This window comes from Corella eumyota, chromosome 1 (assembly GCF_963082875.1).
Source record: "Corella eumyota chromosome 1, kaCorEumy4.1, whole genome shotgun sequence".
Taxonomy (NCBI): domain Eukaryota; kingdom Metazoa; phylum Chordata; class Ascidiacea; order Phlebobranchia; family Corellidae; genus Corella; species Corella eumyota.
In genome coordinates, this window is record NC_137490.1 from 11692856 (window position 1) to 11710754 (window position 17899).

Here is a 17899-nt window from a genome sequence, read left to right on the forward strand (position 1 = left end):
AATTTTGTTATTTAGGGATCTAACAGTAAACTGTTATTTAAGATTAATGAGAAATAGATTATAGATGACACTTCTATGTAAATATTGGCCCAGCGCAGCCATAAAAGTTATATCAAATCAAGGATTTAACAAGCAAAATTTAGACCTACATACTGATATGGAGAAAAAAAATGTTTATTCGATTTGATAATGTTTAACAACTTTTCAACTTTTAGAATAAATTAGGTTATGTGTGGGCATAGTCTGTTATTAACTTCATAAGTTTAACCGGCAGGATCAACATTCTAATTTTCCAGGCGAAGTAAGTACAAAGTAAGTGATTCTGTTTTTAAATTAAGTATTATTTTAAAATTGAAGTAAACAACGGTTTAGATTTCTAATTAAATTTATTTAAATACGGTACATCGTGCTAAAAGCCCACGCAATTACTTACTCTAAAAGGTTCTTGTTTATTTAACAAATACAAAACATTTTGTCCAGGTCAAATTTCCATAAACTATATTAACTAGTACATCATGATATACCACGTTGTAAAAGGTTACTTATAAATAGAGCTATGGAATATTTGGTTTACGTAATTGTGAAATAATAAGAGAAACGCGCACGAATTTATTAATTTAAATTCCTATGAATAATTGTATTTGCTTGGCTATTCATGGTCACCAACCGTTGTACTAGAATTGGTTTTCACGCGTAGTGACATACATGTTCAAAAAGTATTGTTATACAGTCCATTAAATACCAAAATTGTAATTATATTTATCTATTTTTTTAAATTTAAACCAAAAACTTGTTTATTATAAGTTTAAGGTAATTCCAACAATTAGACAAATTGTCAAAAGTGATTGTTTTTTTGAAAAGTAGACAGAATTTAATCTGAGGCAATACACAAAATTCTTCTTTCGTTGCGTAATTCTTTATGCACTTGCCTTGCGTCATTTTAGATATAGCCTTCAGTGATTAAGAGTTTATCCGATTTTTACGTGTATTTTACCCGCAACTTTATCTTGGTTTTAAACTTAGAAAAACTTACCTTATAAGGAAAATATTTTGACAACGCAGACTACCTTTTTCTAGCATGAATTTTGTGTTTTAGTTTGGTATTTTTATTGTATAAATACACAATACAATTCTCTCTCTCCAAAAGAAATTAAAATTACACAAACATTTTATATTAAAAAGCATAAGACAAAAGATTATATAGTCAAATTGAATTAAATAAAAAACGGTTTTTGGTTCAAATTTTTTTAATCAAATCTTAATATTTTTATTTTAACGATCAATTTTTAATTTTTTTCCTGCTATTTTTTATTAATAATTAAGTATTATTCCGATTTATTTTAAAACCATTAAAATGTAGCTTTTGAATTATTAAAATTTAGCTTATCAATAATTTAAGGTAATTGTCCCAAACAATAAAACAGTCTTATTTTAAACTGATTTAATATAAGTAAATTTAAAAAGTGTTCATCTTAAACTAGTGGGATTTTTTGTTTAATGTTTGGATCTAAATTTTAGAACTAATAAACTAAATCACGTGAAAAATATTGATAAAATTATAACATGCATAAAAAACACTTGCTTTAATATGGTACCAAAAATCTAAATTATTTTTTTTTTAAATTTATTTTTTTTTACTTGAAATAGAAAATATGTTGACCAAGAAAGGAAGATGGAGTGCATTTGCAAAGAAGGCTCAACAAAAAGAAAAAGAAGAGTTAGAGGATGTTCTCTCGAATTTAGAGAGCGCCGATCCGGAGCTCTGCATCAAACTTCTTTTGTTTCCATCGGTGCAAAACTTCTCGGGATTAAAGAAGAAGATTAAGAGCAGTACTTCCGAATGGATGCTGGTACTAATAAATTTTAAAATATTTTTTTTCGAAATTAGGCCCAAATTAATCACTATACGCAATTTAAGGCAATATGTTTAAAATTTGTTCACAATTGTTCAAAAAATAAAAAATGTGGACAAAAAATAACAATAGATAAAGAATGTTTTAATTTACATGCAAACAACAGTAAAAAACTCAGTTAATTAAAAAAAAAACATAATGCTTTTCGATAGTGTTAAGCATATATTACATTATAAAAATTGATCGTGCAGATACTTAATAACAATGTTTATGGTATTAATTTTTAAATTACTTTTTTTGATTAATTAAGGGATTCTTAGAGCAGGATGGTTTAGCTGTTTTATTTGCGACTTTGGAAAGACTGGCGAACGAGAATTTACGAACTTCGAAAAATTCGCTGATTACGTCTATGGAGCTACTACATTGTGTTGGGTAAGGCTTGACTTATAACAACATAAGTTATTATACATATACATGTACAATGTAAGGACCTAATTTCTCTTTATTACAACTTTCGTAACGATGGGTTAGTTGGCATATTTCTTTACAGACTTTCAGTTAAGAATATATGCACCCATGTGAACTGTTGAAGACACGCAATTTCTTATAATATATCATTAAACAGAAAACGCGTTTAAAGGAAAACTAATTAAAGAATAGATAATTTAAAAGAAAACAACTATGCTTAAAGCGTAAATATGGTTGCCATTTAACTAATACTGTAAACATGGTTTTTTTATTATAAACGGGGTAGGGTAAAACTACGATTTTAAAAAAAAAACATGATTGCCGTTTAATAACATTCGTAAAACAAATCAGAAAAATCGTCCTAAGTTTGACTGCAAGATTGCCCTTTATATATAATGTAACCATCGGCCAGTCGTTGTAAACGCAAATCATTTGTTTTGTTCCCCCCTGGCCAGTTGTAAAACTCACGTTGTGCATTTTTCTTTAAGAGATTTTAGTTTACGATTCTAACGGTTGGCAAAGAGTTTTATGCATTTGTTTCACATTTTAGTTTAATATATTGAGTATAGATTTTATATCAATTAAGAACCGCGTAGATACCGTACCAGTGCCATGCTTAGAAGTTAGACTTTTCAATATTAAAATTTTTTTTAGGCTAAAAACAAGTGTTAATCGTAAAGCATGCTTAGATAGGATGTAATTCAAATTTTTCATAAATATTTACATTTGATTTGTGATAGTTGTGTGAAAGCTGTTATGAACTCAAAAACCGGGCTAGATTACGTTATTTCGAGAACCGACTACACAAGAATGTTGTCAACAAGTAAGTAGCAAGTCGATCTTTATATTTTATTTTATCATAGAAACAATTGGGGATCGCTGATAAGGCAATCGCTGATAAAAATTTGTTATCATGTAAATTCGTATTTTTTATTGCCGTTGTCTGAAAGTCTAGACCGGACTTTTTTATGACTATATAACTATTTAACAACAAGCTTATATTTAATGAATGTCAATTTTATAAAAGGACGTTTCTTGCATAAATATATTCATATATGTAATGCATATAAGTTACTTATAAAATATTATGAATAATATGGTGTTATTTTTGTAGCATTGGACAGTAGCAATGTGATGGTTAAAAAGCAGGTATTTGAACTACTTGCTGCCATGATCATGTACTCAAGCGAGGGAAAATTAAGAGCCATAGACGCAATGGAAAACTACAAGGTAAACAAATACATTTTGCTAGGTTACTAATTATTTTAACAAGTAAGACAACAAATTTGTAAGTTAGCATTGTATACTTGAATGTGTTCATTCTAACTAAAATAAAACATATGTAAATGCATGTTTATGTTATTAGTACTATAAACATATTTTTTTTGACTGTTTTTAAAATTTTTTTTCATAGATTTTTGAATGACTTGTTTGACATTTCATTTTTTAGTTTTTACGTGTAATTTCGCTGACGACAGGCGACGCGTATTTTATCACGTGATAAATCGTATCACATTCCGTTTCATCGTATTTAATGGAATCATAAAATTTTTTAAAATTACAACGAAAGCATAAATGTTTTAATAATTTTTTATTTATCTAGGTATTAAAACAGCAAAGATACCGCTTTAGCGTGTTGCTAAATGAACTTAAAGCGTCGGAAAATCTTCCATACCAAACTGCTATATTGTCATTTATAAACGCAGCAATTTTAACAACGGAATCTCTAACTGAAAGAATTCAAGTTCGAAATGAATTTATCGGTAAATATTTGATCATTTTTGAAACAGAATCAAGTCAATATTTTTTTAAAATGTATGTAAATACAGCTGTAATTTATAAATAGTAGTATGTAAATTTGGCTTAGATTTAATTGGATATTTCTTAATTTACTTCTGTATTTTTAGGAATTCAATTGTTAGATGTTATCTCAACACTTCGGTAAGATATCACGTTAGTTTAAATTCTTGTTAATAAATTACAATTAATTTGACTAAAAATATTAAAAATGGAATGTAATGTTAAAAATGGTCAACAAGTATTAAAATGATTAAAAACAATAGATTACTGCACTTAAACGAATGGTTACGAGTAGAGTTACATGATTATAACACAACTGAACTTTATTATCACATTACCTATTTACTTACTTTTGCGGTTTAAAAACACACTATGCAAACTGCTTAACAAAATAGCATTGCTTTAGTTCGTACAACATTAAATTGATTGATAGTTTTCCTAAACTGTAAGTGTAGTAAAATACTGTACAGTACATAGATAATACACAAGTTAATTTTAGTTTAGTAACTTTTAGTTTTATTTCTAACACCACTTACAAAACCAATCAATAATTAAACACAGTATATGTATCTGGTCTTGCAACAAACAAAAAGGTTTTATACCTTTAAAAAATGGTCAAAACACTTAAACCACATCACTTTTTATTGTTTTAAAAAAACAAAAATTGTCACTTGTTGTTTTTTTTTTCGTTTTTTTTTTCACTTTTATTACATCACAACCAATTCACCTAACGACTTTTCTTGTAGTTCACTGAAAACTAACAAATTTTGATTCTTGATTTAACACAGGGCAAATGCAGTTGTTTCTGATTAGTAAGTGTAGCAAAAATATTGACTGCCTGCTATATCTTTTCATTTTTACGCCTTTTCATTTATATTTCTTTTTCATTATAACCTTATAGAGGTTTCTGTTTTAGTAGTTTTTCGTAGATATATAGATACGCACGCTCTGTAATGTCTTTAGTATGTTTTTGTGATAGGGTTTATTTAATGAGTTTACTTCAAAAAATAACAAAAAAAAACTCAAAAAATTTAAAATTATTTGCCGCGTTGCTTTGATTTTTCAAGGAATTAAACACATAAAAAACGTTTTTCATGTTTTATTGGTCACTAAAGACTCTTTATGCTCGAAAAAACAACGTTTAAAACCCTTTTTTACCACCTTAATTGATTTGAAGGGGCCAAATAGTTAAAAGCCTAAAACGTAACGATTTTTTTTCCAGAAAAAGTCTGTTGCACTCCTATTCAAAAAACTTAACACATCTAAACGAGGACTGGTAAAAAAATATTAATTGCTTGGTGTCATTCGGTATTTGATTCTTTAAATTAAATTTTAATGTTGTTTAAAACGTGTACGTGATGATACTGTTTGCTGTGCACGCAAAACTGAATGTCACGTCGTTAATTTTTTAGAAAGCTATCTGTAGGTTTTAATTAAAATAATTCAAACAAAATCCTATGTTGCGCAAAGCTAAATTGCTTTATAACATCGATATTTTATAGTACTGCGAATATACATTAATTGTAAATCATTATACCTTGTCATGGCCTTTATTAATTGCTTGGAGCCATAGTTGGTGTCAATTTTTCTTGATATTTAAAGGTTTTCATGTTTGTCTAATTCGAGTATTTGCTTTTAATAATCATATCTCGGATGATTTATTGGGCTAGATTGATGTTTAAATTATTTGATAAAAATTTTATAATTGTTTCAAATTTTGAATCACTAATTTCTCGGGTGCTATATTTGATAACTTATGGTGGATAATATTTTAGTTTAATTATCTTCTATATATCGAAGTTAAATAAAAAAAAATAAGTAGATTGTGCACTTTAACTTGATTAACAACACACACATGCAATACTAATACTTATCAAATCACTATTTATTGTTTGAGGAAAAAAACTAAAAAGTTTTTATTCATTAGTTGCATGCCTAGTTTAGACTATGGAGTTAACATTGTACTGTAACTTGTTTAACGTTACGAGCAAAAATTGTCAAAAAAAACAATGTTTGACAATTTCATTTATGCTTAATTTTATATGACTGTATTTTAGAAAAGGTTTAAACAATTTTTGCTCGTGGTGATTTAAAATTTGATTTTTTTACCTAATTTCTATATATTTAATTAAGTCATGTGGAGTCGGATGATCTTCTGATCCAGTTGGATGTTTTCGAGCAGAGAAAGCTGGAAGATGATGACGAGATGGAAGAGCTGGCTGGTCATGAGGGCCTAGACTTGACTGATCACAGATCTGTGTTTCTAGCTTTATTTAACAAGGTATTTTATTTTTTGTTACGAGTTGGGTCTAAAGTTTGCATAAAATAGTAATTAATATAAACTATAAATACACTTTGGTTAAAAATACAAAAACATAATTAATTAGTGCAAACTTTAAAAAAACATAGGTAATCGTAAACTTCAGTTGTCATATATTAGGAAATTAAATGCAATTAAGTTGTTCGTACCTTCAAGTGTTTTTTTAAACAAAAGTCATTATATTACAAACTATTATACTTTTCATAACAGATTTGCAACACACCACAAGCCAACAACCTTCTTAATATTCTCCAAAGTTTACTTTTGTTGAATCCTGAAGACAAATTGACTGATACGACTTGGAATGTACTGGACACTTTGGTGCAAAAGTGTGTTTCAATGGAGAAAGAAGAAGATATTATCAGATTGTTAAAGTCAAAAAATTCAACCAAATCAACACGTAGTGTTCATAAGAAAGATGCTTACATACAAACTGAATCAATTCCAAATGAAGAAACTGATGGAATTTTAGTTTCTGGCAAAATTGTCCCAGCTTTTGCTAATGAACATCTATCACCAATTCCTGAATGTAATAATTTTTCACTCCCTCTTATAAATGGTATATCTTCACCTCAAAATTTAAGTAGTATTATTCCATCACTTAATTCAAATAATACACCTTTACCACCCAATTCAAGTGGTATGCCTCCAATTCCAAGTTTAGGGGGAATACCTCCACCTCCAAGTTTAGGGGGAATACCCCCACCCCCAAGTTTAGGAGGTATACCTCCACCCCCAAGTTTAGGGGGAATACCCCCACCCCCAAGTTTAGGGGGAATTCCTCCACCCCCAAGTTCAGGGGGAATACCTCCACCTCCAAGTTTAGGAGGGATACCTCCACCCCCAAGTTTAGGGGGAATACCTCCACCTCCAAGTTTAGGAAGTATACCTCCACCCCCAAGTTTAGGGGAAATACCCCCGCCCCCAAGCTTAGGGGGAATACCTCCACCCCCAAGTTTAGGAGGAATACCTCCACCCCCAAGTTTAGGGGGAATACCCCCGCCGCCAAGTTTAGGGGGAATACCCCCACCCCCAAGCTTAGGGGGAATACCTCCACCCCCAAGTGTAGGGGGAATACCACCTCCACCGTTTATTGTATCTTCACAATCTGTGCCAAACTTTGCTAAGCCACCTGTTCCTGTACGACGCTCTTTGTCGGTTCCAAAACCCTCTTCTAAGTTACGGAAGTTTAACTGGAAGAAGATACCAACAAATACGATCAACAAAAGGTGATATAAAACAATCTCCAAATGTAGACGTTATTTTATTGAATGGGCTTAAAACTGTCTTTTGTTTTAGCGAGAAATCAGTTTGGGATAGTCTGGAGAAAAATGTTGTTGAAGTTGAGCCAGATTACAAAACAATCGAGGAACTTTTTTCACAAAAAGTTATCGCAAGAAAAAAGGAAAAGAAAAAGGCAGAGCCTACAACGGTAATATTCTTTTTAATTATACATATACACCTATTTTGTTAAATAAACTACTGTTAAAGAAATATCGAAACAAAATACATTTTCTCAGGTTACGTTGATTGATCCAACTAGAAGTATGAACATCAGCATATTTTTAAAACAGCTGCGAAAAAGCAATGAAGAAATTTTAGATGCTCTTATAAAAGGAAATCGTGAAATATTATGTAGGAAATCTGTTTATATTTTAATCTTATTAAACCGTTACTTGAAAAAAAAATGTCCCGTTTAATTATATTTGTAATACATTTTTTTTTTAGCTGAAGAAAGACTTCGTAATATGCAAAAGTATCTTCCAGAGCAAAGCGAAATTGAAATGATAAAATCTTACCCAGGCGATCCAGCTAAATTAGCTCAGGCAGAAAGATATTTTCTTGGCTTATCCGAAGTCTCAAATTACAAACTGCGAATTAATGCCATGATTGTGCAAGAAACGTTTGAAGAAGAAATGTCATCGTTGACTCCTTCTATAAAGAACGTAAAACAGTCTTGTAAAGGTGCGTATTGTGAGTGTAAATGTATAAAAATCTATATTGGTAAAAACCAATAGAACTGTGTTAGTTAAGTTTTTAAATGTAACTTCAAAAAAAAATTTTTTTGAAAGGTTACATGTTTATTTTTTTGATGTATTTTAGATATCCTTTCATGTGATAAGCTGGAGACTTTCTTTATGCTTATTTTAAAAACCGGAAATTTTATGAACTTTGGAGGGTTTTCTGGTGCGGCTCAGGGCTTTAAAATATCTTCACTACTAGAGGTTGGTTTAAATCCTGTCTTATTTAATATTAACAATTTTATTGATAAATGGAGTTGTTTAAAACGTTACAAGATTTGTGTTATAAAGTTCTTGACTTGATAATGTTTATTAACAGCGTTGAACAAGTATTTGCGATAACTTTAAGAATCATATTAAACATTTTGCAGTTGGCCGAAACTAAATCCAACAAACCTAGAATGACCTTACTACATTGTGTGGTAAAAGAGGCGGCCGAGCACTACCCTCAATTGTTGGAAATTTCAAAAGATTTTAAAGTTGTACGCCTTAGTCGAACGGCATCGGTAGAATATTTAACTGGTGAAGTCAAACGAATTATAGCAGTAATACAACAACTAAAAAATCAGGTTTTTACCTCCAAAAAACTCATTTTATTTAATAAAAACTTAACTCCTGTAGAAAAAAATTTTATTAATTACTATATGAGGCAAAAATAGAAAATATAACTTAATGGACTATATTAAAGCCATACATTTATAGGTATTTTAATGGAGTAACTAAAGTTCTATTTTATACAAGGTTGAAAAGGCTGAAGACGTCCTTCAAAAACAGTTTGCCCCATTTTTAACTAACGCCGCTGACAGGGTTAAATTATTAGAAAACGAACTTGATGAAATAGAAAAACTTCGGGTTGAATTAGCCCACTATCTCGTGGAAGATGTCAAACGGTTTAAATTAGAAGATTCCATATCGACGTTTGCTAAATTTGCTGATCAGGTATATTATAGGTTATTTTGCAACGTATTTATCAATTTACTTTCGGTTTTTCAGGCACGTAACTTAAAAAATCCATTTTTATGTTAAGGTGGATAAGGCTATAAAAGAAAATAAAGAGAGGTTGATTGTCGAAGAGAAAAGAAAAAAGAGAGAAGCTTTGGAAGCGGAACGAAAAAAGGAAGGAAAGCCAAAAAGCAAGTACTCTTCTCCCCCAAAAGAAGAGGCAAGTAAAATTTATCGTTTTTAAAGGATTAAAATAATTATTTAAATTAAACCAGTATTATTTAAATTAAACCAGTACATATTTTCTTACGTAGGAAAATATTATTGACAATTTGTTGCAAGATATCAAGAAGGGATTTCAACTTAAGAAAGGTGTGACAAAACCTAGAAGCAATTCAAAGAAAACACCGTAAGTTTAAAACCATTGATCTATTTAACATTCTTTAATTTAAATAAAAGTTGTTTATTTGGAATTTTTAAACAGGTGATATCCCATGTTTTAATTTAAAGTTTTCTTATTAGAATAAAAAGCTCAGAAAATGTTGTAAAAGACGTTAAGGAAAATGATAATGTTTCTATGGAAAACAATCAAACAAAAAATAACGAGACATTGAATTCCGATAACAAAGAGAACACTATTACAAACCAACAAGCTGTAAAATCGGAAGTCGAAGAAAAACAAAAAGTGTTAAAAAATTTAAAAGAATCGGAGGTTTCCAATGCTGATAAGAATATTATTTTATTAACTCAAGACATCGCTTCTAGTCCTGCTATACTTACAACAAATATAACTAGTAACCTTACTTCAAAAACGCAACAACAAAAAGCGGGGTTAGAGTCAGATTTTAATGGTTTTAATCAAGATAAAAGCAAATCGGAAATTGGAAATGAAAGCATTGATAACGAAACTGTCAATAATCAAAATTTATCAACGCAACAACAAGGCGACATTAAAAAAACGGAATTTGTAGTGAATGACCAAAACAATGCAATAAATATTATGATCAAAAATGAAATGGCATCAAATCCTAAAGAGCAAACCGCAAATGGTGAAAGCAAAATTGTAGATGGTATTCCTTCTGTTAAAATAACTACAGACTCGCCTGCTTTAAACAATGAAAAAGCTTTAGCCGAACTTTCCGACGCAACTGTCGAGTCAGAATCTCCAGAAAAAACAATTTCCTTTTCCTCAAACCTATCCGACGACAACGAGAAAACGTTTGGTTTTATTAAACCAGAAGGCAGGGTAAATGAAAACGGTTTATTATTGTCTCGGGAAGATACACCATTAGCTACGCCACAAAAAGTTTCCATTTCACCAAACGACGTTAACATTGCGATTGAAAATATTGACACACCCTTGGCCACGCCCCAAAAAATTCCGTATCCGAACGATCCTGAGGTTGCTACGTCAGATTCGAAGTCGAATTCTTTGGATGTTTTGCCTGATACTGAATCCAAAGTTACCTCTAATGGTAGTACAACACAAAATCAAGAAAATCAAACAAAGTCAAAAGATGAAGTAAATGATGTCCTTTCCACAATAATGTCTGCTTTTAGCATGAAGTCTACTGTTAAACCAAGCATAGACTCTGAAAAGTGTCTCACTGGGGAAGAAAATAAAAGTGACGCCACTGAAATTGATGATTCATCAGCAGAGATCGACAACCCAGATGGTTTGTTAACTTATAATATTTTCATTTTTGTTAAAAGTTTAAATTTTTTCGGGTTAAAAAAAACGCTTTATAAACTATATAATTTAATCTTATTTAATGTATATAATTAATTTCTTTGTTCGAAATAAATACAGCAGGGTCTGATTCCGATTCCGAAGACATTTTCAAGATGCCCTTGACTTTATGACATAGTTTTTTAAACCTGGCCGTAAAATCAACGGTTCGTTTTAAAGCCTCGTGCACTTAAAAACGCGTGATTTGTAGTGCCCTGGTGCCTTATTTTGGATTCTGTTTTGATCGATATTTAATGCAACTTTACCAAATCTGTAGTAATGTAGGCTTTATTTAATTACACGCTTAATCTAAAAAAAAATGCACAAAATCATATATTAAGTAAGGAGCTGTAACACTAACAAATAGTAAACGATAAGCATTTAAATAAGGTTTTAAATGACAGTTTGTGTAATTGATATAAGCGACTTTTAATTAGTAGTTTCAATTTGAAAAAATGATAGATTGGTTGAGGCTTTTCGAATCGTTTTGGTTATGTTATTTATCAATGTTTTTCTCATAGATAATCAACTAGGATCTACAAAGTAAGGATATTTTATAGGCTGTAAAGGGGTGTTATTAACCTTTTGTGTACGGTGCTAAACATACTGACAACCTTGAAATTATTGTTAAAATAACGACCCTAATTTCATGTTGCTTATTTTAAAACTGTTAAATTGCGTTGGCGTTGCTTTTTAATCAGAATTAATGTTTAATTAGTATTTATCCAATCTTCTATTTACTTAAAATTTTTTGGTTTTAATTAATTGTGAAAAAGATTACATTTTACGTTTTTAGAACCCTGGGGAAAATTCAAACGATGGTTTAAATCATTGTAATATAGAGCATAACAATATGTAGTTGTTTATAAGGTATAATCACAAGCTAGTTTTGTATCACGTTTTGTGTTTTGCAAATCACATGTAGAGTTTGATGTTGCATCAAATAATGCTGGACTTTTTGGATCACTAGTATTTTACAGTTTTCTGTAGCTATTTCTCTCGTACTTTTCGATCCTTAGTTTTTTCGAGAACCGTAAAGTACAAGTGATCTGACTTTTAGTTTAGCTACACACAGCCTTTTTCTTTTGTAGTTTTAACTTTTGTTTTGCTTGTGTTTTTTTAAAGTGGGGTTATTGCATGATTCGTTGACATTGGAATTATTTTTTAAACTGTATTTAATGTTGATGTTTAAGCATGTTAAAGGTTTTGTTATACAACCTTATTTTTTAAGCTAGAAGCCTTGATTGACACTATTGCATTACTAACATTTTTGGCTTGGTATAATAATGTTAATAATTTTAATTTCACTAACACATTGCCATTTGTCTAATTTATCATTTTTGTTTTTATTTACTTTTTTCTTTAAGGTTAGTTTAGTGCACGAAGTGGATTTTACATTTTAGAAATGATATTAGTATTTTTTTATTTATTTTTTTTTAGTTTTAGTATGACAATCACTTTAATAGTTTTTTTAAATAGTATTTGTTGTTAATACTTAATATTTTTAAATTAAAAAAAACGGTATAAATTAGATTTATTCTACTTTAAATTATATTAACATCCCTCTTATATTTAAAGATAAAAGAAACAAGAGCATTTCTCCCAATAAACAAACCACTGCAAAAAATTCCAAACCGTTATTGAAGACAAAGAATGCAGCTAACAAAAGAACACCTGTCTCCAACAAAAATGTCAATAGTTCAATCAGGAATAAGATAACAAAAAAGACTGGTAACAAAGTTCAAACCACTCCAAAGGATAAAACTAATTCTCCTGTAAATAAAATGATAGCGCCAGTTAAAACAAAATCGGGTCCAAGTCGGTTTTTAAGCAGACCATCTACTGCTCCAAGATTCTCTGATATTGGGAAATCCCCGCAAAAGCAAACAAACAGCGTAAGTAGAATTGCCTCGCGCAATAAATCCACAGAGAAAATTAAAAATCAGTCAGCAAAAGAAACAAAGAAATCACCGAAACAGTTAAAGGGATCTTCCAGCCTGACTGATAAAAAGCAGAACGGACTTACTCGTATTTTAAGCTCAACTGTTCGTAGTTTGTCGTCGAAGGGTCGCGGTTCAAGCAATGCTTCCGCTACTTCAACCAAAGAATCGAACCAAAATGCTTTGACAAAAAAGCAAGTTTATGTCAAGCCTACAGTTTCAAAATCTATTGGTAACGTCGTTAGTCATAAGCCGACGTTTTCGCGAACTAAAAATTCTGATAAATATGTACAAAAATCTAACACCTGGAAATAAATTGTTTTATTCATTTTTTATGATATAAATATTTGTTTAAGTTGTGTATAGCCTGTTGGTTAGTGTTGTCTTTATGTTAGACTTGTTAAATTGAATTAATTTTTTTACCGTAAATAGTATACTATACGCATAATAATAATAAAATAATTCGGTGCCATGTAATAAAATAAAATTATGCTGCTTAATAAAGTCTATATTTTGTTTTTACTGTATAACCATAACTTATCTTTTAGTTTATATAATCTTTTACATACATGGAATAAAGTGTCTAAATATGAGTAACTAAAAAGTTTAACCAAAATATATAAATTCTTAAAGAGATGGTGTGTTCGCACAGTTTCTTTTTTATTTATGTTGCTTTTTGATTTTTATTTTTCTTACTTGCACGAGGATATTTTTAGTTTTAAAATTGATTAAATAGTTTTCGAGATATCGAGATTTGCAGTTAAAATATTGTAAATAGGAAGTCTCTACGCTTCGTAAGTTCATACTTAAAAAGTAACAACTGTTTTTTATAATATTGCTAAATTTTGCTTTTTATGCTAAGTTTGTTTTCTGCAAAAAAAAATTAAAAAAAAGTACAACAAACGGCTCAGAAAGGGCAAGATAAGGTTATTTTCCTATGTCTGCCAGCATATGAACTTACGACGAGACGTCGTGGGTCACGTGACTCGCGAGCGTAGGGATTTTCCCTATTTACAATATTTACCTTCAAATCCCCATATCTCAAAACCTACTTGATCAATTTTTAAAATAATGGTATTCTCGTGCAAGTTGGAAAAATTTCAACATAATTAAAAAAAAACTCTGTGACCACACCTTTTCGTATAATTTTAAATTTTTTTAAATAGAAAAAACACGTCTTTAAAAAACACGCCTTAAGGTTATTTCAAACTTATATGGTAAATAAAGTATTTTTATCCGAAGGCTTGTAGCGGAGCACGTTAAAAAGCTTACACGCAACACGCTTTTTTAAGTATTTACGCGTTACTAACTATAATAAAAAAGGATATATAATTATCACTATATTGATTTGATGAAAAAATTACAAAATGTGTTTCATAATTTAAGAACATACTAACATTATTAATTACTAACAAAAGATTTTGCAGTATAATTTTTTAATAATGATTAGGTATTTAATTTTAAAATTTTGCCCAATAAAAAATATTTAATAATAATTAGTCGACAAAAAAATTTGACAACACTGCAACTAACTCGACCTAAAATTGTGACGTATAGTGGGCAATCTTTTCCTATGGTGTTGTTTAGGCAGGTATGCCATGTTTTTATCTGTAGTAATCGTTCTTTATTTGGATATTTATTAGTAAATTAGCATAGTTTTGTTGTGAAAGAGTACTTGTAATTATTTTTTAACAATTTTATTATGATTATTTACATAAATTAAAGTAGAACGCAGTTTATACTTGACTACAATAAGTTAAACAAAAATTAACAAATTTTAAAATAACTTGTATAGGTAAGCCGCCATGAAAAACATACACTCAAGCCAATCGGTAACATTACCAGATGACGTTAATGTTTGGGTAAGGGGGAGATTGGTCACTGTCCGTGGTCCAAGAGGTACCCTTAAAAAAAGTTTTCATCATTTAAAGGTAAACATTGTTATCTCAATATTGCATACTTCTACATTTTTTATGAGTTCAGTTCTAAACTAGGAGAAATATTTAATTTAAATAAATTGTTGGTGATCAATGATGATTTCACTCAGCTCACTCTTAGAACATCATGAATGATTTGATAATTATTTCTGAGATCATATTTAAATCGAATTTTTGTTCACAACAGTCTGACAACAACACATTTACCGTATTTATGACATTGTTGTTAATGAATCCTTGTTCTTTGGTTTTCGTGAATAACCAATTTTTATATATATATAGCCTATTTACATATCAATTTAGGTGGAGCTAACAAAAACTGGTGATCACACCATTAAAGTTGACAAGTGGTTTGGAAATCGTAAAGATCTTGCGTGTGTCCGAACAATTTGTACCCACATCAGAAATATGTCAGTTGGTGTTACTAAGGTAAAAATCTGATTTTTTTATTTATGTTTTTATTCAAACCAAGATAAAAATGTAGAACAAAACTAGAATAATGTTTTTATTGTGATCAATGATGATTTCACTCAGCTCACTCTTAGAATATCATGAATGATTTGATAATTATTTCTGAGATCATATGTAAAATGTCAAGTTCATGTTATATAAGAAATGGCAATCAGCCGACTCAATGTTATTAATTTTTTCCATTATATATATAATTGATGCTTTTGTAAAAAAATTTGTCAGGGTTTCCGTTACAAAATGAGATCAGTGTATGCTCACTTTCCTATAAACTGTAACGTCACAAATGAGGGACAAAAAATTGAGATCCGAAACTTTCTCGGTGAAAAGTTTGTTCGAAAAGTTGAGATGAAGGAAGGTGTTTCTGTGAAGCCTTCGCCAAAACAAAAGGACGAACTTATTCTGGATGGAAATGACATTGAATTAGTTTCCCTGTCAGGTAATTTAAATAAAGTTTTAATTTCTATGTTTCAAAGTACATATAGAAATTTGTATTGCTGACGGTTATTTGGGGCAGTACAAAAATACAGGATGCGGGAAGTTGCGGGGTGCAGGAAATATCGAGGTTGTATGTGAAGGTTAACAAAAAATTGCTAAATGTGAAAAAAAGCGGAATTTTTATACCGTTTGCATCATCCCTTAGCCCTTTAGGTAAATACCGCATTTATCCTGCAGTAAAGTACAAAAATGTTGTTTACTTTAGTATTGTTCGTTATTTGTGGTGCTGGTATTTTAATCATTGTTTTTTTACTTGCAAATTTACTTTTTTTGCTTAAAAATCTAAACATTTTTTTAAATTTATGATTATGTTTATACTTAATAATTTAAGTCACATTGCCAAAAATATTTATTTAAAATTTTATAATTGAAAATGCCATTTATCAAAAATGAGTCATTTTATATCAATCTCAGCTTACACTTACCGTATCTCGAAAATTGCTCTTTAATTTATGCAAAAATTTTGACCTGGATTTTGGTGAGGTGTCATTTTTAAAATTTTGGTCTTAAGAAAAAACTTAATATGTAAAAATAATCCTAGTAGTATGTTTTAAATAGTTAAATGAAAATACTAAACCTTGTTGTGGACGTTACTTAAGAATATTTTTTTTATTTTCAGCTGCACTTATTCAGCAATCTACAACTGTAAAGAATAAGGATATCCGAAAGTTTTTGGACGGAATTTATGTATCACAGAAAACCACAGTTGTCGAAGATGAAAAATAAATAAATTCTCAATTTCAAAATAAACCTTGTTTTTTTAGAATTAGTAGTATATTATTTAGATTTACACAGAGTAATGTACTAAATGTACAGCAATATCTGATCTAGAAAATTAAACAGATTTCACATTTTTTATTAGTTATAAAATATATATATACTTTGTTTTCCAACACTTGAAAAGCCAAATTTTTGAATGTCAGTAATATTTTCAAATATAGACCAAACTGTGTAAAAATAGGGTAAACTACTAGGTGAAATTGGAAAAATTCTTATTTATTTACAACAGAACTCATTTATATAAAAAAGGAATTTCGCCGTATTCAAGAAGCAACGTTTATATACTGGTCCCATCAAACAGAATTAACCTTACGAAAAAACATATTTGACAGATCAAAGGACATATTCAATGTATCAAATATATGTTAAACGAAAGGGTAAAATAAATTAAAACCTTACCCCAACCCTAACTTCAATCACCCATTAACACATCCGACCCATTCGATCTCTTTGTCCATTTGATGATTAGTCGATCCACGCAATCCTACATAGTATTTTCACAAGGTAGATTAAGTTATACTCGTTTATACATAAACTTTTGTAAAAAGCAATTTAAGAGTTTAGGCTATGAAGAGTATTATAAACTGAGAAATATTAAAATAGCTTGTACATAACGAGTCTTATTTACAAGTCCTGCATGCCTTTTTCTTATCAAAAAAGTGCTGAATTGTTTAAATCGTCAAACTACTCTTCAGGCAGCTAAGTAATCAGAAAAAAAGCGTGCTTAAAAGCGCGCACAAAATCAAAGTTTACATGGAAATAAACATGATAAACAACGAAACCACCAATTATATCTATAAAATTAGAGGAGTCTTTTTTATCTACTGAAAAAATATAGTTTTAATTATTTGTCTTTTTTGAAAAATATTCATTTAATTAATGTATGAATAAAACATTTTTCTAGATAGTAGATTACATTCTTTTTTACAACTCTATATATAACCTTAATGTGTATAACCTACCTGATTTACTTTTACGGTTCTGATGTTATTCAAGGACTCTAAAATACACATAAATTATTCAATGTAGTTTTAAATTCAATTTTAAATATTTTTCTGAATCAATGTGCTATTAAAAGCATTAAAAATACTTTTAAAAAAGAATTATATAATCGTATGACCTTTTTATAGAATTAAGGCGGAA

The 17899-nt window shown here is 29.6% G+C and overlaps 2 protein-coding genes across 13 annotated transcripts; both read left to right on the forward strand.

The window, feature by feature from the left end:
• Positions 1-213: 213 nt before the first annotated feature.
• On the forward strand, positions 214-12850 carry LOC145742627 (inverted formin-2-like). Of its 12 annotated transcripts, none has more exons than XR_014280972.1 (22): positions 214-312; positions 1648-1850; positions 2164-2285; positions 3062-3144; positions 3436-3551; positions 3925-4084; positions 4229-4262; positions 5344-5397; positions 6255-6402; positions 6652-7670; positions 7741-7873; positions 7962-8076; positions 8170-8406; positions 8545-8666; positions 8834-9031; positions 9204-9401; positions 9490-9624; positions 9719-9813; positions 9927-11080; positions 11215-11300; positions 11655-11676; positions 12712-12802. XR_014280972.1 is itself a non-coding variant. In XM_082560593.1 (22 exons), the coding sequence occupies exons 2-21, from the start codon at positions 1653-1655 to the stop codon at positions 11958-11960; spliced, it is 4374 nt and encodes a 1457-aa protein (XP_082416719.1). In that variant the 5' UTR covers positions 214-312; positions 1648-1652; the 3' UTR covers positions 11961-12003; positions 12712-12850. The 12 variants fall into 12 exon arrangements, 6 of the variants coding, with proteins under 6 accessions (XP_082416719.1, XP_082417027.1, XP_082417108.1 ...); XR_014280966.1 differs by lacking the exon at positions 12712-12802 and adding an exon at positions 11930-11944; XM_082560593.1 differs by lacking the exon at positions 11215-11300 and adding an exon at positions 11930-12003 and having other exon boundaries at positions 12712-12850.
• A 1781-nt stretch (positions 12851-14631) lies between these two features.
• LOC145748012 (large ribosomal subunit protein uL6-like) lies at positions 14632-16742 on the forward strand. Its single transcript, XM_082564930.1, has 5 exons — positions 14632-14664; positions 14869-15004; positions 15314-15439; positions 15704-15917; positions 16596-16742. Exons 2-5 carry the CDS (start codon positions 14879-14881, stop codon positions 16700-16702), a joined length of 573 nt encoding a protein of 190 aa, XP_082421056.1. The 5' UTR covers positions 14632-14664; positions 14869-14878; the 3' UTR covers positions 16703-16742.
• The last annotated feature ends 1157 nt before the right edge of the window (positions 16743-17899 follow it).

Excerpts from the sequence above, each read along its gene's own strand:
- LOC145742627 (XM_082560593.1), top strand. The coding sequence starts at position 1,653 with ATGTTGACCAAGAAAGGAAGATGGAGTGCATTTGCAAAGAAGGCTCAA. Across the intron at positions 8,077-8,169 it reads AGGAAATCGTGAAATATTAT|CTGAAGAAAGACTTCGTAAT; the intron begins GTAGGAAATCTG and ends TTTTTTTTTTAG. Across the intron at positions 11,081-11,654 it reads AGAGATCGACAACCCAGATG|ATAATCAACTAGGATCTACA; the intron begins GTTTGTTAACTT and ends TTTTTCTCATAG.
- LOC145748012 (XM_082564930.1), top strand. The coding sequence starts at position 14,879 with ATGAAAAACATACACTCAAGCCAATCGGTAACATTACCAGATGACGTT. Across the intron at positions 15,005-15,313 it reads AAAGTTTTCATCATTTAAAG|GTGGAGCTAACAAAAACTGG; the intron begins GTAAACATTGTT and ends ATATCAATTTAG. Across the intron at positions 15,440-15,703 it reads TGTCAGTTGGTGTTACTAAG|GGTTTCCGTTACAAAATGAG; the intron begins GTAAAAATCTGA and ends AAAATTTGTCAG.